The 25129-nt window shown below is 37.8% G+C and overlaps 1 protein-coding gene and 1 long non-coding RNA gene across 2 annotated transcripts; one reads left to right on the forward strand and one right to left on the reverse strand.

The window, feature by feature from the left end:
• On the reverse strand, positions 1-4266 carry LOC133627392 (uncharacterized). The gene is made up of 5 exons (XR_009820143.1): positions 4013-4266; positions 3388-3498; positions 1343-1429; positions 357-434; positions 1-51 (listed from the first exon to the last, which is right to left on the reverse strand). It is a non-coding gene; the product is annotated as an uncharacterized LOC133627392 (long non-coding RNA).
• APPBP2 (amyloid beta precursor protein binding protein 2) lies at positions 4116-24897 on the forward strand. The gene is made up of 13 exons (XM_010210253.2): positions 4116-4279; positions 13885-13973; positions 14926-15077; positions 15648-15771; positions 19878-20046; positions 20736-20825; positions 21307-21374; positions 21459-21564; positions 21927-22051; positions 22243-22328; positions 22723-22913; positions 23342-23507; positions 24336-24897. The coding sequence occupies exons 1-13, from the start codon at positions 4139-4141 to the stop codon at positions 24587-24589; spliced, it is 1761 nt and encodes a 586-aa protein (XP_010208555.2). The 5' UTR covers positions 4116-4138; the 3' UTR covers positions 24590-24897.
• Positions 24898-25129: the final 232 nt, after the last annotated feature.

Below are 25129 nucleotides of genomic sequence, written 5' to 3' on the forward strand. Positions count from 1 at the left end.
AGGAGATATAGTAGGTTCGTATGTTATCCATGTCAGTCCACTTCCTTCCCACTTCAAAATAAGCACATGGTAGGAAAATTCAGCAGGTTTTTTGTTGTTTTCTTAGAACCTTTTTATCCACCAAATATGTCCAGTTATAGTAAGTAAAAAAACCAAAACTGTTTATACATACAAGCTCAGATTTAAACCACGACAAAACAAGAACTACTGAAAAGCCTGAACTATGACAGATTATCATCTAAATTCAATTTTTCAATTGATTAATTCATTTGAATCTTCAACTACATTCATCCCGAACATCTATGTTAACACATCATCTTCACAAACACATTTTTGTTCTTGAACAACTACCTTACCTTTAATAAAAGTCTTGCACTGGCAGCATATGAAACAGATTCAAGTCTTTTTCATCCAGGCTTTCTGGAACTATATTCCTGCAAAACAGGCACAGTATTTAATTAGTACTTTTCACTTATACATCTCAAACTATACAGCACTGTTTATTCTTTTGACTCAGAAATGATATAATAATTGCAGTATTACACCACACTTACAAAGTTGTTTGAGACTGGCATATAAAACGGAAAGCATCTGGCAGGCATCTCACCTCAGTTCCTCACTGGGTCAATGAAAGGACTCATAAACACTCATCTCCCCTTTCAGCTCCTAATTTGGCTAAAATATAAATCTTCATGCACAACTGAACAAAAAAAACCCCCAAACTTTTCGGTTTGCAGATCAGTCACACAGTCATAAATCGTGAGACAAAGACAACATTTGTACTTTTTGCAGTAATTTGCAGACCAAATTTACTTGTTAAGTCATGAATCCATAATTTCACACACAGATATGATAAAGCTCATGTGAACCACCTCCCCTAGCAGAGGTGAAATTCAGCAATTCCCTTTTGTCCAGAAATAGTAACTTGGTATCAATATCTAGTCGTGATATTTTTTTTTTTAAGGTTTTGAGGAGGTTTTTTTGTGGTGCAGAACAACATCAGAGTTCAACTACATCCTATTCAAATTATACAACCATCTTTCTTTGCAGAATAAATCCCTTCTATATGAACTTCTTCAATAGAGGGAATTTTGACAACCAAGAACTTATTTGATCTCTAGGGGCAGTTTTTATAATAGAAGACTATGATTAGATTTTCTTTATACATTTATCCACTATTAGGCTTGCCTGCCTCCCCATCCACTATAACGACACACAGATGTACAGAGCCATTGCACTCCATACGCTTTACATGCGAGTTGTTCATATACCCAGATGCAGCTGCAAAAGCTGAGATTACAGAAGACAGACTGAATGCTTTCGCCTAAACAACATACATTACCATTTTGCTTTCAGACACAGGCAGTATTTGTAAATGTCCTTCAAATGCTTCCCTTTATAAAAAAGACAAAGGAAAAGGGGAAAAAACCTACAAAGATAAGAATATCCATCAGAACCTCTGCCAACAAGTACTGGAGACAGAAGATTTTTCTAACATCTGCAAATGTTAATGAGTAACTGTATTAAAATAATTTATGGATGTGAAAAGCACATCACTCAATGAAGCCATTTTGCTAATAAGTTCCCAATATAGCTTAAGGAAAATCATAGAATGGTAGGGGTTGGAAGGGACCTTTAGAGATCATCTAGTTCAACCCCCCTGCAGAAGCAGGTTCACCTAGATCAGGTCACATAGGAACATGTCCAGGCGGGTCTTGAAGACCTCCAAGGAAGAAGACTCCACAACCCCTCTGGGCAGTCTGTTCCCCTGCTCTGTCACCCTCACAGTGAAATAGTTTTTTGTTATATTTAAAATTTAAAAATCATTCAACAAACAGGATACCTGTTAAGTGTAAAGGTCTTCTGTTTTGTCTCTATGTTACTTTGAATGGTTACCTACAATACGCATACACTGTGTTGAGAACTCCACCAACTCTAATAACATCTCATAGAACAAAACTGTATCTACAGCAGAAGATCACCAAATTGCTCCATATATAAATATATCAAGCCATATAGTAGGAAAAAAATAACAAATGCTGCTATATCTCAATTTTATTTCTACCTAGAAATTAAATCTCTTTTGCAATAAAGATTATTCCTCAGGCCCTAGCACAATGAATTACAGACAGACTATATAACATAATATACTCAAGAAAAGGTTAATATATCCTTCTTTCATAGATATGTTTATTTCTTCTCCTTTAATCTGCACACTACAGTTCTCTCTACAAAAAATTACAAGACAGTAAAAAAAAAAAAAAAAGCTTAGCAAATTTTTCAAGTCGTAGTAATTAAGAAAGATGAAACTCCAATGCCACAGCACTGGCTTGAAAAATAGATTTACCTTAGCCAACATTTTCAGAAATCTTATTAAATACTTTATTTTAAAGCAAAATAAAGAACGTAAGTCCAAGAATTGCCATTTTCTAAGTATTATCAATACTTTTTCCTTCACACGCTGCAAAGCTGCCTTACTCATCTCCTCCTAACAGATCTCCAACTCAAGCCTCTCCAAACTACTTCTTCAGAAACTAAGGTAAATAGCCTCTGCTTCCTGGGTGGCTAATTGCAAATAAAAATCAGCTGTCTTTCCTCAACTGAAAAAAATCCACATCATCTCAGAACATAGAAGAAAAACCTGAAGCCACCAATGCACAAAAGAAAACAATGTAATTTTCTATGGTCAGTTTAAGTCACATTCCTTTCTTCCCACCCTGTAAAATTTCTTTCTCTAAATAAAGGACAAAGAACATCCTCTCATAAAACGGTGTGAGGGAGGAATATCAACAATTTAGTATTATTAAAGCAGTCCTCAGAGTGAGAGGAGGCAAAAGCTCTGCCTCCCATAATTTTTTAAATTAAAAAAAAACCCCAAATAATAAATCACAGTAGCAGTCCTATATTAGCTAAGAAAACTAAGACAGGACTTGACAGAAGAAGAAATTAGGGTTTGGGGTTTTTTTTCTACCCATGCATATGATAAAATGTTTGAAAAATACAAAATATTTAACTCGGAATACAAGTTTTGTTTAAGACCATGCTAAAGGTGACAAACTTGAGTAATATTACCTTACTGAGATATCAAAATTTACACCAAGTAGTAATTTTAGAGTCCTTGTTTGCATTGCAGTGGGGTGGTTAAATCACTGGCTACACACGGTGCAATTCTGTTTTAGACCAAATGATCTTAATTGCCTCTGCCTATGTCATTTGTGTCCAAGAAGTATAAAAAATGTTCTTAGTGGGGTGTGCAAGCCCTAAATGGAAAGCAAATTAGGAAGAAAAACATGCCTCAAACAGTTTGATAATGAGATATTGACAGAATTTACCACCATTTTCACGAGGAGTGATGATTAATTTATGCAGGGAAAAGGGTGTTTTTACCATATGGCAGCCAACGAGGAACACTGGATGAGACGTGTACTTCAGGTATGTTAGCAAACTCCCTCAAATGTCAGGCTCCCAAATAATGCTTATGTGGAACTGCCAACACACCTGAAAGCCAAAGAAGGCATAATATTAGCGGTACGTTACCACAGCTGAAGCTGTAAATACCAACACTTCTACTCATAAGAGAGGCTGGGAACTAAAGAGGTCAAGTGGGGGATTCAAGGTGCCCCTAAAGGTCAGTAGCTGGCATTGCTCAGGGTGCTCTCCCCACACAACTAAAGTCTCCATAGCCATGAAACCCCAGGGGTGGGTGGCCCCAAGGCCCACGTAAGCTGCTGGGAAGGTACTGTGCCCGAGGTGGTCATCTGAAGGCCAGGTCATGGTCCTGCCACAGGCCACAGCTCTGCCCTACCATCACACTTTTTATTCCCTCTCAGTGCCAGCACTGATTCCCCTCGCCCCCCCCATCTCTTTCCGTCACCTCCCCGCTGTGACCCTCTTCGCTGCCCCAGGATTTCTCCTCAGCCTCACGTTCGTTCCCTCGTTATCCACAGCGGGTGGGCGCTTCCCTCTCCGTTCTTTCTAGTCTCCTCTCATTCATCAGCCACACGACTACTACCTCTCCAGCCGTAGCCGCGTCTCCTCCACCGGCCAGGGCAGCGGGCGCCGCGGGGCGTTAGGCGCGGGAGGTGGAGCGGGCAGCTGAGGGGAGGGGAGGGGGGAAAGGCGGCTCCGCACACCCAAGATGGCGGCCGTGGAGCTGGAGTGGGTGCCCGAGACGCTCTATAACACAGCGATCTCGGCTGTGGTGGATAGTTACGGACGGGCCCGGCGCCGCGACATCCGCTCACTGCCCGAGAACATCCAGTTCGACGTGTACTACAAGGTATGGAGAGGCAGCTGGGGGAGGCCCAGTGAGGCCAGGCCCGGCCAGGCCTGGGCGATATGGAAGAAGAAGCGGGCCGGGGGAGGAGGAGGGAGGAAGGGAGGGAAGGAAGTGTCTCTCTCCGCCTGCCCTAGGCCTCTCCCTGGGGGGCGCAGAGCTGAGGGGGCCCAGGGCCTCATTCCCCGCCCGTCTCTTGGCTGCCGGTGTGGAGTAGGGTCCGCAGGATGGGGAGGGGGAGTGAGGGCCTCTGTGGGGCCGCCGGGGCTGCGGCTGAAGCAGAGGGAGTTCTGGGGTAAAGCTCGGAGAGAGCCGAGGATATACGGCTTCTACCCCTCAGCTCGTGGGCCCCTGGCTTTTGTGAAACGGCGGGGGACTATGCGGGGGAGGTTGGGGGAGCCCGGTTGCAGAGGACGTGGAGGGGCCTGCCCTTTGGGGCCGTGGAGTGAGGACCCGGTGGCAGGGGAAGATGCTTCCTCGTTTTTGGAGCTAGAACCTGGGTAGAGGCTGGATGAAATCAAGCTGTCTGTGTTAGAATATGTTTTCTCCTTTTCGTCTTTTTTTGTTGTTGTTCTTGCTTATTTTAATGTATTGAAGAAGGTGATATCTGTGGTAGAAAGAGAGGAGTTTGCCGTGCTCTTGTACCTTCTTTAATGGTCCAGTAGGAACCAGATGAAAGGGGCCGAGACACATTTAATAATATAGTTTATTAACCTTAAGTAATTTTTAAATGTAAGCTCTGTTTCTCATGCAGCTGCCCCCAGCATTACAGTAAAAGGTGTATTGAGATGGTCCATTAATTTCTTTTGTTCACTAAATAGGCTTTTCATTTATGTGCAGAAATGGCTGTAAATGAGCATTCATTAGGAGAGGAAACAATGTGCAAAAAAAGCACAAAAACAACTGAGGAGGCAGCCCTGCTTTCCTCTGCCAGTAAATTCCTAAAAATTTAGTATGTGCTAAATGAAGTAATTCTTTGACAAATCTTTATGAACCAGAGGCGGTGACCCATCAGAGAGCCTAAGGAAAGCTGCTTTTCGCTACAGACAGGGAAATTGTTTCTACAGTGGTGAAACAGGCATGTATGTTTTCTCTGCACTAGTTATTACTTATCTTCCTTATGTGTTGACAAATATGGAAACCCCTTTCTACCACATATGAGCATGCTCACAGGTCATGATGGGATTGATGTATGGCAATTGTCAAGTAAAGACTAAAGATATGAAACTAACAATGCACAAGAGTATTTTGGGGTTTTGTTAGGTATGGCCATTGACAAATAAACTTTCTGGATATTCCCTGTCCTGATGCTCATTCAGAGGAAAGGATGGTACTCTGGTTTTTAAAGGCACAAAACCAAAACTTTGCAATGATAGAAATATTTAAGTATATATTATTCCCACATTGTCTCAAAACTCATCTATAGGTGACCTTAATAGATCACTTAGTACTTATCCTTTTATTAACACTTTTTAGTGGTTGCACTGAATCAGATTAATACAAAGTTGTTCCTTAATGAAAAAAGAACCAGCAGTATGTCTGATTCCTAAAGAGATTTATAATGTATGTGTTCTGCTTGTGTATGTTTATACAGCATCTTGATGGGCAGATGATCCTAAACCTGCTTTGTACCTGTCTTCAAAATAATGTTTCTGCTGTACTAATCACTAGCCAGGATAACTTTTGTTACTGACAGTAATTAGCATTGCTTTTCCTGTCATTTCTGTGTTTTACAACAAGACAATCTTTGGTAACCTAAAATGTGTAAGGTGTACCTATATTTCTCTTATAAATGCGCATATATGAGATGTCCACGTTCAGAATAATAAAACTAGGCTATACAATGCAGTGTTTTCCCATTGCTGCCAATGGTAGTCTAGTCTTCCATGTCTTCACCACTTGGATTTTTTTAATATCTTTTCCATGTGAGACCCTATCCTGTTTAATAGTCACATTCTAATTAGCTAATACATAAATACAACTAAACCTTGGGTGGGATGCTGCAAGGGAATATGCGGCCTTAAAATATGATGTTTTATACACAGAGATGTCTGCCTGCGTAGAGTGTCTTAAAGCCTAGCCTGGATTTCAAGTCTTTTAGAGAAATGTTTGCATTTTTCTGTGCGTCTGTACGACATTTGGTAACTTGTTTTCTATATTTGAATGTCTACAGCAATAGAAATGACATAGCTGAATTGGATTAGAATGAGGACAGTGTCACAGTTTTATACGGTCTCCTCATGTTGTGCATAGGGCTTGTTTTACAGTTTTGGTTCTCTATACAGTTATTTTCAAAATTACATGGATATTAAGTACCATTTCAGGTTGGTGGTCTGTGTTCAGTATATCCTATCAAGGTCTTTAAAACAGAAATAGAATTTCCAAAGTCACAAATGGCCTTTAAAGTAAGGCAAACTAGAAGACTTTTCAGTCTTTGTTCAGGGTACGTGGTGGTGGTGGTTGCTGCTGTGTAGAGGGGTCGCCAGTTAGTTGTTAGTGTCATATGGAATAGCACTTATTCTTTAAAGACAGCTAAGGAAAACTGACACCTAATTGAGGATTTGCATGAATATACTTGCAGTTAGACCTTGAAAAAGATAAATACAGAAAGAAGGTGATTCTTTATTCCGAGCAATAAAAATGTTTGCAGTCTTTTACATCTAACTTGTAAGCGATGGTTTGTTATCCAGGTATTAGTCATGCTCTGTGATATTGGATTAACTGCCACAAGTTTTGCAAAAAAATAAACAGTGGCATCAGTCAGGTTTTATTTTTATACACAGGTGTTAGTTGGCTGTGGCTATACAAAACTTCTTTTTATGTTATTCATTGGTATGAGCACTTGAATTTAACATTTGTCTGTGTTGCACATCTTGCTAACCTCTTCATGTTAAGAAGACGTAGGCACTGTTATAACAGTAGCGATAGTCTGTGTGCTATTATTTAAAATGCTAGCAGAGAGTCTCGGTCTTTTTTATCACAGGGCACCCTCTAATCCAATGTTTGGCTTCATCGTCATAATATATTGCCTGTATTTCACATTCCTTTACAAATCAAATTGCTTTTAATTCTGTATAGTAACTTCTAGGATGTACCTTTTAAACTTGTGCATTTCCAGTTAACAAGGAGTCAAAGCTGGGTTAGTTGCAGAATGTTCTTTTTTGTGGACTTTCAAGAAGTAGATTCCGATGCAAGATGACGAAAGAAGGCGACTTCGTAATACTAAGCATATTTATCCTTCTGTAGTGTTCTTAAACAATGAGTAAAGCTTTAAAGAAAGGTAATATGAAATAATCGTGATTGTAGTAACACGACAAACCTATAAGGCAAGGCCTTAATGGAGTTGGTTTTTTTTTCAAATGACACTTGACTTTTCATTGCAATTGTTACAGAAATGATTGAGGCAACTGTATTTCAATGACCTTAATAGCTGGTATTGTTAAAAGTAACATCTGCATCTGGAGAAAAAAAGTATACGTGCAAACGTCATATTTTGTTTCCTTTGCATCTTTGCCAGGTTTACGTATGTCATGGTTGTGTTCTTTCATGGTTAAACTAGTTATGTTCTCTTCCTTGTTTTTTTGGGGAGAGAGGGAGGAAGAGAGAGAGACTGAGTAGTTTTTAGAAGCCAAAGGAAGAAATATACTGGATCTCAGTTAAAATAGGACGTGCTTGTCAGGTAGGCAGCATTTGTAAATGCCAAAATCCTACATTAAAAAGTAGGTGACAATTGGAATAAGGTATAAGTTCTGGAAAAACCCACAGAATAAGGAAAATCAAATTATTTTACAGTTTGTTGGGGGGGAAGACAGTGTTTTGAGGGAAGGAGTTAACGTAAAGAACGTGTTTTCTGTTGTCAGATCAATATCTTATTTTTGTCTGATGACTGTTCAGTTAGTATCTCACATGGAATTCAGTCCTTTCCCATGTGCCTTAGCTTCATATTATATTCTGTTATGCATAATTATATAATTTCTTTGATTCTCTTGCATTTGAGGAGATACTACTTCAATAGTTCTCTATCATAGGTGTTTGTTTGCAGTTATGCACTAGCAGACTGATCTTGGGCTTGTATTAGCTAACACAGAGTGTCATCCGATGTTTATTTTCCTTTTGGAATATCTTTCTTGGATCCTAGGTTTTTCTTTTACATTGACTTATTCATTTGAGTCCCATACTCTCTGAATGTTTTCCAATGAGATTATTAACCACAGGAAAAATTGGAGATGACACAAATTTGTTTTAGTTAGTGCAGACCTGTAAACTTTAGTTTAGTTGCATTATGCTATTTTGCATTGCATTATTATTTTTTTTAGGTAGAATCCTAAAAGTTATAATCATATGTTCTGTGTGAAGTGCTCCTACCTTGATGTGAATCAAAATACCACATTTGGAGTTTAGATCCTGATAACTCCAACTTCTTTAATAATGAGTGTAGCAGCAGTGTGGTGTCTCCTCACTGTGTTCTGTTAATCCAAAAAAGAACAGGCATGGCTAATAAAAGCTCTTGTATCACATTTATGTATTCTTTCAACCAAACAAAATGAATAAACAGGAATTTGCTGACTGTTCACAACAAGTAATAGAATGTCTGTTCTCTACATTGCAGTAGAGATTGTTTTTACTGATGAAGAATGATGATAAGCATAATTTTTATAAAATTAGAATAAAACTAACTTGACCCAAGGCTTCAATCTCCTGCGTATTTGAGTGAGGAGGATAAACTACCTATGAAATGCAGTGTAGCTCTCGCTTTAGTTGTGAGGTGTACTGACCAGAGAAGAACAAAGAAGGTCTTAAGCAAGCAATGTATGAGGGAGGCAAAGAATCCCAGAGTGAGTGGGTTGGATTTTGTGGGACTTCTTCTGTGACCAATCAGTGCCACTTCACAAGACTTAATTACATTGATGCTACTGTATTTTTGGTGGCCGGACATTAAATATGTACATGGGAAATGATCATGCATATACACACAACCATTCTGATCACTTGGTTAGACTTACCAAGTAGCTTGTGCAGTAGGATTTTGTTCAGTACTGCTTGAATTAAATTGTAAGCTTATATGAGCTTTTTAAATTCAAGCCTCACAGTGAAGAAGAATCATCACCTCATGATGTTTTTTCTGGTTTTTTACCCTTTATTTTGGCACATGCCTCTTTCAGTTGTCCAGATTTAGATTAGAACTGAACCATCGTTACTGATCTAAAACTTTTTACCTTTGCTTACCATTAGTCTCAGTCATTACTCAGTTGACTTGGGGTTTTTTTGTGGATTTTTTTTTTTTTTTTTTTTTTTTTAACCCTTTAACTATGAGACTGTGCTCTAGCTTTGCCCTTTTTTTCAATGTCCTGTGTAGTCTTAGACACTAGAACTCACCATAATTTGGTTGGTCACATTACGAACAGAGGAGTTCAGCTCCCGCTGAAACTAGAATTCCTGTTTCCATTTGATTTCCTTTGTACTGACTGAACTTCAGAGCAAGCTGGACTTCTCCATTTAGTGCCATGGAGTATCACACGTGTGTGTGACTGTAAAGCTCAGGCTTTACATGCCTTGTGTGGGCACTATGTATATGAGAAACAAAAAACTTGACGGGTGTAATAGAGAAAGCGGAGTGAGTGGGAAGATGTGAAGAAGTGTGCTGTGTGTAAAAGTAGTAGGCTCCAAAAGTTGTCACTGAAGTTAGGCTTATACAATAAAATTGTTTTTCTTTTTTTTTCTTAAGTATTTGATTGAAGGTCACAAAGATCACCCTAGTATTTGGCAGTATGTTTTCAAAGAACAACTCTGAAGTTTACCGGTTTTTTATGTCCTAAACAATATCCAGGAGAACTGGGGCTTGTTCAGAGGCTTTGTAGATGATTTTAAAATTGATTTAAAATAATAAAATGTACCTAAATTTACCTAAATTCCTAACTGATTGTTTTCTAAGTCTGTTTTCCTCCTGCCCAGACTCTAGAGGGACTCCCTCTTTTAGCGGGTCCTTTTACAACTGGTTAGCATTAATCTCGATCTACTTTAGAAAAAGGTGGGTTTTTTGTTATTTTTTTATTTAGATTTAGGGAGAGTTTTTTCTTTTATGCTTGTATGCAGTGAAAGAGCTCAGAATGCTGGTGATATGTATATTGTATATTTTTTTCTCCTGTGGTACAGCTTTGCTTTTGCTAGCAGTTTAATGTATCTTTGTCTGTATTTTTGGGGGTTTATTGGGAAGCAGTGAGAGCACAGCTTTATCCAGGGAGAAAAATCTGACAAGAATTTTAATAGAATTAAATGTGCATGATGATATAGTAATGGATAAATTACAAGTTCATGTTATTAATATTTTTAATTGGTGACACCAATACATGCAGCTTTGGAATGTTAGGTGGATGTGTTGTGAGTTAAATATTAAGCTTTAGACACTGAGGAAGGATCATGGTGGCTTTCTTACAGCTGTGCAAAACAGTTTAGTTGTGCATGTGTATAATAATACTCCTGTAAATTAAACTTAACTTGGTTCCTATCTTCAGCACCAGAATTAATGTGTCAGTGGGAACTAATGAAATTGGAGGTCATATAATAGGCTTTTATTCATTTTTCCATACTTAAACTCCTTGCAACTTAGCAGAGATGTATTTAACTTGTGTCTAAAATAAGTTTGTTCCTTATGAAAAGAATTGTTCTTAAGAAGTCAAAACCTCTGCCATTCTTGTCAGGGCATGTTTTTCTTGATTCAGTATTTTGTTTTGTTTTTCATATTATGTAGCAAGGCCTGTGGTCAGGAATTTTGTCTCTCTGGAGCTTTAACAAGAGAACCATTTCTTCAGTGCTTGCAACTGCTTTTCAATGGACAAATGAACATTACCTCTTCCAATTGCCTCACAGTTTGACGTATACTCACTAACTATTTCCATGTCAAATTTTGGTTGAAAAATATTGCTGTAACGACTACAGCAGTTTCATGAGACTTAAGGCTGAGTTAGTTCATTAAACATGTTTGCCAATATGTTGAGGGAAGGCGTGAATAATCTGGTAGATGTCCTGAGGGTACTGTATTGCTGGTGATACAAGGGAAAAACAGTTTGGGTATTTTTGGCATGCCAGAATGATGCAAGTGTTTACCTCTGAATTGGGATAAGGTATGTACAGATGCCAGGCTTGGACCTTTGGGCTGTAAACCACATTTTACCCGTGCTTGAAATGGTATCTCAAAACTGAAGGTGTAGTTTGTCATCTTCCCCCTCTCTCCCGCCCAACCAGGGCATATATTCATTAGCGATTTAAGAATCACATTAACAGTGGGCATATTACAATATGTGTTTATGTAACCTCAAAAATAAAGTATTTGGTAAACTAGTATCAGAGTAATCTCTTATGTCTTAGTATGCACTGCAAGGTGATAAGAGGAAATTATTATGTAGTTTATTGAAGGCCTAATGTGAATGTATCGTAGTACTTTTGATTGTCTTAAGTCCTGGTAAAATAGCTTGGTTACGTGTCTCATTTTCTGGAAGAAATTATCGATTAATGATGTCAACCTTCAGTTTTGGCCATGGAATACTAGGCAAGATTTCATCTTTTTTATTGCGGAAAATATGTTTTAGGTTTTAGAGAACAGTTACCATTAGGCAGCTGGACTGAAGAAAATGAGAGCACTTAGCCATGACTGCAGTTTTTAAATACACCAGACTGGATGCTCTTTCACTGCCAAAGAGAATATAGCTTCAGAAGAAACTCTGATCCCTTTGAAGTACAAGGGCATGGCACTGCTTTATCTGAGGAGTATCTTTGCATGCAAACTTGTGCTGTTTTTTAAGAGTTCCTTATTTTCCTAGCAAAATAGATGACTAAAAGGAAAACATTCATTTCTGGTAATTGACATTATTGAGTCAAAGTATTTTTGAAGTTTTTTTTATGGGTTCTGTTAAAATGACAAACTTGCTGTGCTGTAGAATCCGTTGTGTGCTTTTATAAGAAGAGTTAAATAAAACTAAATTTCTGACTGGAGGAGATGTTGTCACATGCTTTGTCTTGAATGCTAGTTTATCTGCTTCAGTGTTTGTGAGTGGGGGGGAAAAAAGGAGGAACAGACACAAGATGCTCATCAATAAAAGCTCTTTAAAAGTTATTAAATCTGAGAGGAATATTAACATTCTCAATAAATCTATATTTATAATGGAGCATTCTAAAGCATATATTATCTCTTGGCCTTAGTTCTGCTTACATTGTAAGAGTAGCTGCACTCTTAACATCCAAGTCCCTCATAAACCTGCTTAGACAGCATGGAGGGCCGTGCTTTAGGTATGTACTAATATGCATCTTGGGCTGTACATGATAGAATGTCTTAACCTGTGGCCTGGAAATTAGAGTTTTCTGAATAACCATGAAAAGGGCATCATAGTAGTGTTTTACCTGCGTGCTCATGAGGCATGAAACTGGTTTGTGTCCTGGCATCACATAGGCCAGGAACCACATAGAACAGAGAAGGATCTTGAATGGCCTGTGTTGAAAGGTGCAGCTTCTAGAGAGCAGAAGCCATGAGATGAGCTACTGGCTTCTCCTTTTTTTCCGCATGGAGTTACTGCTTCACAGAGAGATTTGGTTTTTTAATAAACAAAGTGTGCTTGTGTGTTTTTCCTAAGACACGTAAAATAACAAGCAGTTGTGCTGCAACAGTCCTGTGTGATCCAGTACTGTATCTGTAGCAGGGCTGGTGGTGGTACATATGACAATGGCGAGTGTATAGTGTTGCTTCTTTGGGTTACATACCCTGCTTTAAGTCGTTTGTGGTTTGGGGACCTCAAGGAATTAATATCCCACAATGGATTTTTCTGCTGTATATTTGTACCGTCACTTTTATATCTCTGTAAATTCCTGTATTTATAGTGTAATCTAGCAGACAGTTCTGTAACTTAACTATGCATTGCATGAGGAACTGTCTTGGTGCTTTGTTTTTTAGGAACAAGTCAACTGATATATTTGCTTATCTGCAGACACAAATCAGTTCGGGCATAAAACTAACCACTGCATTTCATAAATGCATGAACAGATTCACTTGAGTTTTTCACATTTATTCATGCAGGAATTGTGTAAGCACAGGTATTAATGGGGTCAAGCCTGTCTCTAGCTCTGGGTATTGGTGAGTCACTTCTTGCAGAACTTGTTGGTTTGAGGTTTATTGATATATATTCATATATAATATAAAATCTATTTGTGCTGCTGTATGCCAGATTGTGTCATTTAAAGATATTTGTGAAACCTTTGATATCAAGCCTATTTTTTTTTTTGCTGCCTTTGGAAGTCTTTTGATTTTTGTCTGTGCATTTTAGCTTAGGTGTTGCAATATTTTGTGCTTTATTAGATAGTTGATACACAGTAGATACTTGAAAATACATTTCTAGATAAAAACAGCTTGAAACTGCCTGTGGAGCTCTGATAGCTTGTGTGCTGGGTTTTTAAACACTAAAGTTGTGCTCCTGTGTGGAGATAGTGGAACTGGTACTTCTTAGTCTGCCATATTTCAATACTTTGAAGTCTAGATTTCATCATAAGTCATCTTTACTATTAAGATAAATTTCCTAGAATTCAGTCTTCAATTTTAAACTGTATTTATCTTTTCCTTACAGCTTTACCAGCAAGGCCGCTTATGCCAGCTGGGTAGTGAATTTTGTGAACTAGAAGTTTTCGCAAAGGTGCTACGAGCTTTAGATAAAAGGTAAGTATCATAAGAATATTTCTTTAGATTTATAGATGAACTTTTCAGTTAGGAAGTCTCTTTCTCTTTTTGTCTTGCTCTCCAAAATGTTTTTTTTTGTTTTGCTCTGCTGTGGCTTAATCCCAGTAGGCAGATAAGTGCTGCATGGCTGCTCACTTACCCACCCATCTAGTGGAATGGGGAAGACAATTGAAAGGGAAAATATTTAAAACTTATGGGTTTACATAAAGACAATTTCATAATTAAAAAGGGGAAAAAGAAAATAGAGGGAAACAGAACAAGTGCTGCAGAACAGCTCAATTACTCATCATCAACTGATCAATGCCCCCCTAGTCCCAGAGCAGTGGCAGTGTAACTGTTTCTTAATGTCATAGAAAATCCTAAGTGAATGGTTATCAAGCTGCTCCAATTTGAAGTTTTCCTGCCATTAAATGTTTCAATTTGTTGTATTATCATCAGAACCTGACTTTTTTAGATCAGGTTCTTTGTAGCCAGGATAAGCTTTGAGTCGACATACTTCCCTCCTATTGTTCCCTCCTATTGTTTGCATGTGTGTAATGATAATAAGTTCGTCATTGCTCATTTATCTGCAGTTTCTATGGGAGTTGTGGGGTGAGGGTGGATTGGACGCTTCCCTTTTCTAAGTTTTAGCTGAAAATGTTTTTTCCCAGTTTTTGTATTGTGTGAGTAGCTTGTGTTTTTCTTGCACTGGAGGGTGTCTTTGTAAAGAACTGTGTGTACACTCAGTTTATTTGTTGGCTAATCCAAGAACTGTAATCCATTAGCTTTGAAATGACAATTATTCTTGTATTCATCTGGTTTTGGTTTGAGAGAGGTTTGGAGGTATTTCTCTGAATCACTAGCGATTTCAGCTCATGACAGTCAAGAGTCAACTGTCTGCAGTGTTTTTAAAAACTCACCTGTAATCAAATTCCATTTTGTTTTGTTTCAGACACCTGCTTCATCACTGTTTTCAGGCTTTGATGGACCATGGAGTAAAAGTTGCTTCTGTACTGGCCTATTCCTTCAGTAGACGGTGCTCCTACATAGCAGAATCGGATTCTGCTGTAAAAGAGAAAGCAATCCAGATTGGTTTTGTTTTAGGTAACTGGAGATGATAGGCTGTTGAAAGTATAATACTTCTTTCATGCAAGCTCCAGTTAAGCTGATGTTAATTTTTTTCAATGTTAATGTCTGTGGGTTTTTTTTCTTTTAAAGAATATGTGTGGTTTTGAAGTATAATTTTTAAAAAACTACTTGATAGCTTAAAAATAGATTGGATTGAAGTCTATATATTCTTAGACACTATGTTTGCCATTTCAAATGTTTTAGATTTGAAATTTGTTTCCTTTAAGATTTTACATAGTTTTTGGTATTGACAAAAATTATTGACAGGAAAAAAAAAATTATTGGCAGAAAACTGTAGGAAAAATAAGTAATGCCAAAAAGTCATTCTCAACTGAAGAACAATTCTTTTATTCTTATCTTTAATCCTCTTCAGTTCAGGACTGGAGAGTTGAATCTTGACAAGGTTGCTCTGTGTAGTATCCAATTCTAAGAAATAAGTAGTCATCTTACAAAACTTAAGAGAAAAAATGTTCCTCAAAAAGGTGTTTTACTGTTCACATTTCCTTTTGTTCCTGATTTCTGTTTGTGTTTGGTTTTTTTTTCCAGGGGGGTTCCTATCAGATGCAGGCTGGTACAGTGATGCTGAGAAGGTATTTCTTTCCTGCCTTCAGTTATGCACCCTTCATGATGAAATCCTGCATTGGTTTCGTGCTGTAGAATGTTGTGTAAGGTGAGCAAACCTTTAATTCCAGTGTATGTTACTGTGAAATACACACTAAAGTGTTACCAGCTGCCTTGGAGCCATCAAGCTTCAGAATGCTTCCTTTAGTGTTCTGTGCACCAAACTACTTCCTTGGGTAGAGCTAATGATCAAAAGGTGCTTGTTTTATACTAATCCCTGGCTTTTCAAGTTGTAAATTGGCAGCACAGTTCAATGGGAAAGAACCACCATTTTGCCTTTCTGCACAGTATGTCATGACTAACGGGTGCTGGACAGGAAGAGTGGTCCAGCACCTTGGTTTCTTTCAAGGTTTTTTGCATGTGAAGGAATGTTATCTAGTGGTGTTTGCTAAAATTATATTTTTGTTAAAAAGAATTCCAGACACAAATTATAGAAATACAGTTGAGCACAAATAGAAAGAAAATATACCTTTCCTGTTCCCAGATACAGTGAGTTCTCTTGCTCTGTGCCCAGCTACGTAACTGTGATTAGGTAAATATCTACATATCCAGTTGTTCTGGACACCCTTAGCCACAGCTTAAAATTTGGAAAAGCAAAAATTTTGCTTTTAGGAGGAGGCATTTGGATTCTGTACCTGCCTTGTAGTGCCTTGGCCTGTAGTGCCACTGTGATTCAAATTCCATTCACAGAGGCCTCAAATATTTTAGCTTTTAATTGCCTTGCTTAGGTCTGTGTATCAAGATGTGTGCTATGCTGGAGCTATCTGCAGCAAGGAGACAAGTTACTTTTGTTGGTAACACCATGACTGACTTCTTTTGTGTGCTACAGTTATTCCAGTGAGCCTACTTAAATAGACTTGCTCTTTTTTTTAACTGCTGTAATGAATAACAAAGTATATACTTTATCTATCTGAATATAGGGCAAAACGTTTTATGGAAAACTGCTCCAGAAGTAAATAGGCTTTGCCAGTAGCTGCTTATTTTATGTGCCAACCAGAGGCCATGGCAGTGGCTGCTGCTCTGCCTTGTACTGCCCTGCCAGCTACCATTGGCTTTCCTTCCAGAAATAAGATGATGCCAGGAAAAGACTGGGCACACATATGCATCTTCCTAGAAGTGGGGAATGATGGATGTAATACAACTGTTAGTACTTGCTCCTTTGCCTTTTAATTAGTCTTAAAAATTTTCCTGGTTCTATTAGACTGTTTGGAAAGCTGGTAGAAATTGTCTGTGTGAGTGAGGAGACACTGCTTTATGTTGGGGCATCTTCCAAACAATCAGACAACAACAGTGATCATTTGTAAGCGTATCAAATAGGAAGAAACACTTTCAGAGGTGCTATAAAGTATATAAAATCAAAATGCCTTTTTGTGGGAGAAAGCCATAATTGCAATCAACTTGGAAGTCATTAACAGTGAGATAAACTTTGAATCATTACTATCTAATGGCTACAGTAGAGTATCTCCTTACCACTGTGCTTCCAGTGGGGGTACATGGAGTTTTAAGGGAGCAAAATTTAAGGGCAGCTTTTGAAAGCAAGACTCTTTAAAAAAAGTGGCTGCTCTTAAGAGCTGGAAAGTCTCACCTCTGAGAGTTCAATACATTACATTATTAATATCATGCAGTTGAAAAACATGTCAAGCTTAGTGGTGTTTAGACATAATTTGGTGGTTCCTTGTACTAGCAGTAGTAAATTATATGAAGAAATGAGAAAAGGTGAAGATTTGCCATTTCTACCAACTTGTTTATTAATTTCCTGCATCTGTTGTGCTCCTTTTGGTTTGCTTTCTCTCATGATTACATAGTAAACAATAAGGCACAAATAGATAATACAAATATGTCATTTCCTCACTTCATTGTTTCACATTTTGCTGGTTCTTGGGGTTTTCTTGTGATGTTTTTAGACTTCCTAAGCTGCTGTGTAACATTATGTTTTGATTTTTTTAATGTCCTTAGAGAATTATTTTACTGGGGGATCGGGGGTAAGCTGTTCCCCAGATGCTATTATTGCAGACATCAAAGAAAATTCACAGATATTAGCATAAATGTCCTAAGGTATTTTTTTCTTCCTCTTGGCTTTATCTTCTGAAATTCCTTGGGATTAATAAAGGATTTTTTTGTTACTCACAACTGAATCACATAAACTCTGCTTATCTTAGAGGATTGATTTAGGTTTAGGTTTGAGTTTTGGTTGACGTCTTTGTTTTTAGATACTATCATTCAAGCATCCATATACTGGATATTATCTTTCTCAAGCACTTACCTAATTGCAGTGCTAACCCTACTGGTTTATACCATTACATGGCATTTGGGCTTCATATTTTTGATGTTGCATTGTAGCTTCCAGTTGAGTAGTGTAGGCAAAATAGATTCCTTCTTAATGGAAACTGTATTTGCTTATTTTTTTCCCTTTAGTTTCTTTAAAATTCCTGTCTCTCATTGCTTGTTTATTAGTTTTCTGCTGGCTGTGGCCAAGAACACGATGCATTTCTATATCATCTTTCTTTTTTGGACCTTATTTAAAGAAAAAATGTGTCTGTTTCTGTTCTAGAGCTGTGTTGCTGTGTTTCTCCCTGAAAAGCTGGTGTTTGTAGTGTGTTTCAGAGTTTTGTTGGTTTGGTTTTTTTTTTTCCCAAGGTCTTTTCTTTTGATCTTTTCTTTGCATAGCTAATACACATCTGCTGTTTGCTTGCCTGCCACTCTCTTCTTGTGAAAATGTGATCTTTATTTCCTTTCTTGTTAGTGTTTTAGTTTCATGATATGTTTCCATAGAAAAGTATAGGAAGAGTCTGTGTTAGAGGCAGGGAGTGTTTATAGGGCAAACTTAAATATATTACTTTGCCATTGCCAGAGGCATGGCTACAATAAGGTGAATCTCTGCTTGGAGTAAATGGTAACAGGAAACAGATTTGGAGAAGAGAAACATTTGGTCAAAGGCCTCACTATTTCTTCCCCCCATATCAGTTTATTGGAAGATTTATCGTAATGTATTAGAAAAGATATAAAATGCTGTACCTGTATATTTGCTCACTTTTTCAGAGCATTATCCTCTGCAATACAGTATTATGTTCTGCATCACTCTCCGTGTTTCTCTTCCTGTGTTGTTTTGTCCCTCCTGATTTGCAAAGGCTTGCCTGATGTTTTTCAGTCTCTATTACTCATTGTCTAATAACAGATTTCCAGGCATTTGCAGTAGAGAAGGAACAGCTGTCTCTCCTTAGCCTGCAATGGGTGGGAATACAACTCTGCCCTTTAGGCTTGGAATATGATAACACACACACATAATGTATCTCTTTAAAGTAAATCAGCATCAGCCTACACTAACTGAAAAAGTTTTACTTTTGTTTTAAATACATGCCAGAAGATGAAATTCTTACTTTTCCAGAGAAACAAGAGTGTATTTCAATAGGGCTGTGTCTTATTTTCTGCATTTGCCTGTTGTTTCATGAAGCTTCTGTTAACCGCCTGCCTTTCCATCTGAAGGGCTAAGAGATGGGGCAAGGCTGGGGGAGAGGCTTTTTTAGAGTTGTGTGAACTGGATCGGCAAAGTGGTAGTGAGTCAGTCCTGGATATCATGTAAAGTGAATGTGATCTTAATCTCTTGTGAAGACACCCTCCTAAACTCTCAAAACAAAAAATGCCCACTTGTGAAGCACTGTGCAACTGAAAGTTTGAGGAAGAGATTTGAAATGCATGAAAACTAGTTATCTCTGTACTTAGTGTGTTTCAGTTTACAATACTTTGGAAAGGATGTAGAAGGGATTTCATACTGTATATTGCAGGGATTTGGAATTGGCATTTTATCAATGTTGAGAAGAATGGATTTTGTGACAAAACTGAAAGCCACCACACCAAAGCAGTTCAAGCATTGTATGTAAAATATGTACATTTTTAATATGTAAAATTGTTAGTGTGTGAAGTCATTTGACATCTCCAACAGTACAAATTCTTACCATGCAAAATACACAAGCATATTGTACTGGAACAGTACCCTGTAAATAGTTCTTCTGTGTTAGTGAGTTCAGACAGTGCAATATTGTTGGGATAACAGCCCAGTCCTATTGTATAATGCCAAATTGTAGATCTATGGCACTGCTGTGTATTGAAATGGTTTATTCAGACACTGTTTAGAAAGTCTCTCTGCATCTTCCTAAGGTTGCTGCATGTTCGAAACGGTAACTGTAAATATCACTTGGGAGAAGAAACATTCAAACTTGCTCAGTCTTACATGGACAAACTTGCAAAACATGGTCAGCAAGCAAACAAAGCAGCGCTGTATGGGGAGCTGTGTGCACTGCTCTTTGCCAAGAGCCACTACGATGAGGTGAGTGGGATTTTGGTTTTGTTTTAATTTGTAAAACTGGTTATAAAATTTGCTAGGCTGTTCAATGACTGGCCTATTATTCATGTTATCTTTCTAGCTGGAGTTCCTGATCTCTTTTGGTACCTGTGTGTCAGCACCAGAGGAATACCTACTTTATCAACTTCTTTTTTCTATGTATTGTTCTGAGTTAGTCTGCAAACTCTCAGTGATACTTTTGGCCAACATTACGAAATGCTGCATGATAGTTTAGTAGTATGTGTTGGTCAGCTGTAATAGGCAAAAATTAATAGCAGAACACAGGTAACAATTCTTTGCACCCATTGCATAGGAACTATGTCTTAAGCATAACTGCTTTGTAATTGCTATTTAACTCCTAAATACACTGGCCAGGAAGTTGTCCAACACAAGTGGAACTGTGAGAATTACTTAAAGATTATAAAATACCTTTTTTTTGTCTCTGACAGTCACTGTAAAACTAAGTTCCTTAGACTAATGTAAAATACTTACTTAAGCATTTAGTGTTAACCTTTTAATGATGTCTTTTAAGACATAGCTGGGTGAGTTTAATTACACATAAATGTTGTCATATAAATGATCAGTGTATCTTTCAGAGTCAAGTAATAGCTTTCTTAATGTTGCAAAATAGTGAAGTTCTGGCTTCATTGTATTGGTCACTTTTTCTTCAACAGGCTTATAAATGGTGTATAGAAGCCATGAAGGAGATCACAGTTGGGCTGCCTGTAAAAGTAGTAGTGGATGTTTTACGACAAGCTTCAAAGGTGAATTTAAAATCTTCAATGTGTTTTTATGTGACTAAGTTGCTGCCACGAACGGGTGAGGATAGGTTATACCTTCAGAATAATTGGATGTGGAGCCTTATGGCTTGTTACTTGTGTTTAGTTTGTCCCCCTCAATCTCAGACCTGGGGCAATTTTGGTGTTTTCCTTTCTTTCTAAAGCTGAGTTACAGCTGCTCAAATGAACATCGTGACAGAGTTAACCTGAGAGCATTGCATAAAAAGGTAGTCTCTTCCCCTGTTTGATCTAGACTAGGTATAATACTAGCTCTTTAGTTAGGCTTTTATGACAGGAAAAATACAAGTTTATTGTTATCCATGAACTGTTTCTTAAATGACTGAAAGGTCCTTTAGTAACCCTGATAATATTTGGAAAATAAAAATAGTAGTTAGCAATTGAACCAATGTTTGGAGAAGAGGTCTGAGTATACACCTCATCGTATGCTTTGCTTCAAACTATTTAGGCTTGTGTTGTAAAACGTGAATTTAAGAAGGCTGAACAGCTGATAAAACACGCCGTGTACCTTGCCCGGTAAGTAGCATTCAAAAAAAACCTATAATCTTTGAAAACTCTGTTCAACTTGCCACAATTTATAACATAACTATGTTTCTACAGGGAGCATTTCGGAGCCAAGCATCCCAAATATTCTGATACGCTACTAGACTATGGATTTTACTTGCTTAACGTAGACAATATTTGCCAATCTGTTGCCATCTATCAGGTATGCAGCAGGACTTCAATATCTGTCTTCAGTTTATCTCGATAGTCACCAGCTCTCAAATGTTTCTCTTGAAACTCACATTTAATTCAAGGAGATAGACAACACTTAATTACTGCAATGCTTGTGGTTGGTTTGATTTAAAAAAAACACAAAAAAAACCCAAACCCACCCCCACCTGTGAGATTTTGGGATTTCCCCCAATTCTTAACTTTTATATATTTACTGCCTCAAGGATATACATGTAGACCTACAAAATTTCAGAGCCAGCAGATCTACTGTTTTTCCCCTTTTAACAGTGAGAGAGATTCATTAGGCTTATTTCTGAATTAACTGATGAAGTGGTATTGTTGTAACTCTTTCAGACAGCTCTTGATATCCGGCAGTCAGTATTTGGAGGTAAAAACATACATGTAGCTACAGCTCATGAAGACTTAGCTTACTCTTCGTATGTTCACCAGTACAGCTCTGGAAAATTCGACAATGCACTGTGAGTACAGTTGTTTGAGGTACTGGCAGTAAATTTAGTACTGGAAGCAGAGAAAAATGTTCTTAAATGATACAGACATTCCAATTAGAATTTAAATGCATCTGTTTATTGCATTAATGTGTTTAATATTTTATCAGTCAGCTGCTGACTTAAACATACATGTCTTGAATTTTTTATTAAAACTCTTTCAGATTCCATGCCGAACGTGCTATTGGCATCATAACTCACATTCTCCCAGAAGACCATCTTCTCTTGGCATCTTCAAAGCGAGTTAAAGGTAATATCCTGAATTGCATTACGGGGGTGGCTCGAAATCAGTCAGTGAGATGTGTTTATCTTTTTCCCTAACAGAGGCCATGTAATTTGGTTTGGTTTTTTCTTGAAATGGGGGTCACTCTAGTATATTTGTAGTCCTCAGTGTTCTCTGTCAACACACTTGTAAAATACAAAAAACTTATTTCAAACATAGCTGGAAGACTTGGAGTGGAAAGTAAAAAGCACAGAATAGAAAAATATACATTGGGAGATTGAAATCTGACTGTACCTGTTTGAATATAATAATAAACAGTTTATAACCTCTCCCGAGAGGTCTTGGATCCGTAGCTTTCTGTTACCAATGGTTAACATCTCTCTATTTGTAACACAGTAACAGTTCTCTCTTTTTCTCTCAGCACTTATCCTGGAGGAGATTGCAATAGATTGTCACAACAAGGAAACTGAGCAGAGGTTACTTCAAGAAGCTCACGACTTGCATCTGTCCTCACTGCAGTTAGCTAAAAAAGCCTTTGGGGAGTTTAATGTACAAACAGCAAAACACTATGGCAACCTTGGAAGGCTGTATCAGTCCATGAGAAAGTTTAAGGTAAGATTTTGTTTGTATAGGTCTTGACTTAAAATTTGCAACAGATCTATATATCTGTCACAGCAAATGAGGTTTTTCCTTGTCCACAATTTGTAACTTCAACTGGTGGTTTTATTGTTGGAAAACTTATACTTTATAGTTCATTTCTCCAAAGCTTTGCACAAAAATCAGTCATTAAGACACCCGATGCCTTTGGGGGCAGGGTGACAGCAATTTTGTCGGCAGAAAAAGTGATAACTATTTGCTGATCTGCTTAACTGAGAATTTGGAAAACATGATTTGATTTTGACTTTCTCACTTCTTGACTTTTATAAAATACCACAAATGATTTAGCTGCTACATTGTTATATTTCTTTAAACCTTCCTTTCCTCACTGTCTTTTTGGCATGGTGAGTGGTGTCTGACCTCTGTGAATTTGATCCTCACAGGAAGCAGAAGAAATGCACATCAAGGCAATTCAGATTAAGGAGCAGCTTCTAGGTCAAGAAGATTATGAAGTTGCCCTGTCAGTGGGTCATCTAGCTTCTCTCTATAACTATGATATGAACCAATATGAAAATGCTGAAAAGCTTTACTTGCGGTCCATAGCAATCGGTAGGTGATTCTTCAAATGTCTGACTATGGAGCAATTGTAATGCTTCAGGAAATGTCATTTAAAAATGTATTAAAGTTTTTAATAAGGAAGTTTTTAAATGGCAGGGTGACTTATTTTGCCTTTGTTTTCAATCTAAACATAATAGTTTTTCTTGAACGTTGTCTTGGGGACTCTACTCTGGAATTATATTATTTTCAGTGCTTCATGAGAACTTGCTCTTAAAAGCATCTGGAAACTGGCTTATTAAAAGCTTGGAGCTCAGTCTCTTAGACTGCATTTTGGAATTGTGAGAACTTAGAACTTAATTGCAGAATATAGTTAAATTTTGAAAGAAATGGAAAATGATTGTGTCTGTGAGCCTAACTGTGCAGTGAACTGTATTTACAAATCAGATTCACCTTTGGGCCATGCCATGGTTCAATTTCGAGAGACAATCTTCATATAGTTACAAACAGTGTGTTACAAAAAAATGTATGGTTTCAAGGTAGAAAACTGAAAAACAACTTCACTGTTTGAATTCAGAGTCAAACTGGGACACAATGATTGCCTTCCTTGAGTGGCAGATTCTGTGCATGTAAAGCTGTGGTGCAGCTGATGATCTGATTGTAGAGTCCCTGAGGACAAGTTACAGTACCCTTAAAAGAGAATGTAGATGGAATTGAAACTATTGTCTGGGAAGCTTACATGTTACTTGTGTTCTTGATTTACTGTAACAACGTGACAATCTGCCATAAGAAGATTCTTGTTGGTGACAATGACATGAGAAATAAGATGCAACGTGCAGGTCGATTACCTTTTGACTTTGTTTCTTTTTTCAATTTCTTTAGGAAAGAAGCTTTTTGGTGAAGGATACAGTGGACTTGAATATGATTACAGAGGTCTCATTAAACTGTACAATTCCATTGGCAATTACGAGAAAGTTTTTGAATACCACAATATTTTGGCCAATTGGAACCGGTTGCGGGATCGGCAGTTCTCCGTTACAGATGCTCTGGAGGACGTAAGCACCAGCCCTCAATCCACTGAAGAAGTGGTCCAGTCTTTTCTGATGTCTCAGAATGCTGATGGACAGAGTAGCTAAGAACTCAGTCAATTAACCAGTTAAGGTTTTTTCCCCCAGGTTACAGGGGGAAAAGTCATACTGTGAAATCTAAACCATCTAGTTCTCTGGGGGCTGGAATTTGCATTGAAACACTGGTCCAGTCTACTGAAGAGTGCCCATACGGATGAATGTGTGTTAAATTCTTATCAGCATGTGTATGGCATGTTTAGTTCGGCTCACATTTTTAACTTGGTATTCCCGAAAACTCCTTTCTCTATTCTTTCAAAAGAAGCTACTTTGCAGAAAGTCTGCAAGCAAATACTAAATAAAACTGTTTGAGTTCAAAAGAGTTGCATTCTTATTATGAATGGAAGGTTTCATCAAGAGCTTTCTCCTGATACACAGGAAGAATAATTGCTGTACTATAGGAAGTTATATGGGAGAATTCTTTCTGCTGTGTGCATTGTAGCAAAGTTGATCATAAATATCAAGAAAAGGGAGAATGCCTTGGCCTTGGCTGCTGCCTTATGAAGATGAGTGGCAAAGAACCACTTTGGAGAGCAACATACCCTCTGTGTG

The sequence above is a fragment of the Colius striatus genome, chromosome 20 (genome assembly GCF_028858725.1).
Source record: "Colius striatus isolate bColStr4 chromosome 20, bColStr4.1.hap1, whole genome shotgun sequence".
Lineage (NCBI taxonomy): Eukaryota > Metazoa > Chordata > Aves > Coliiformes > Coliidae > Colius > Colius striatus.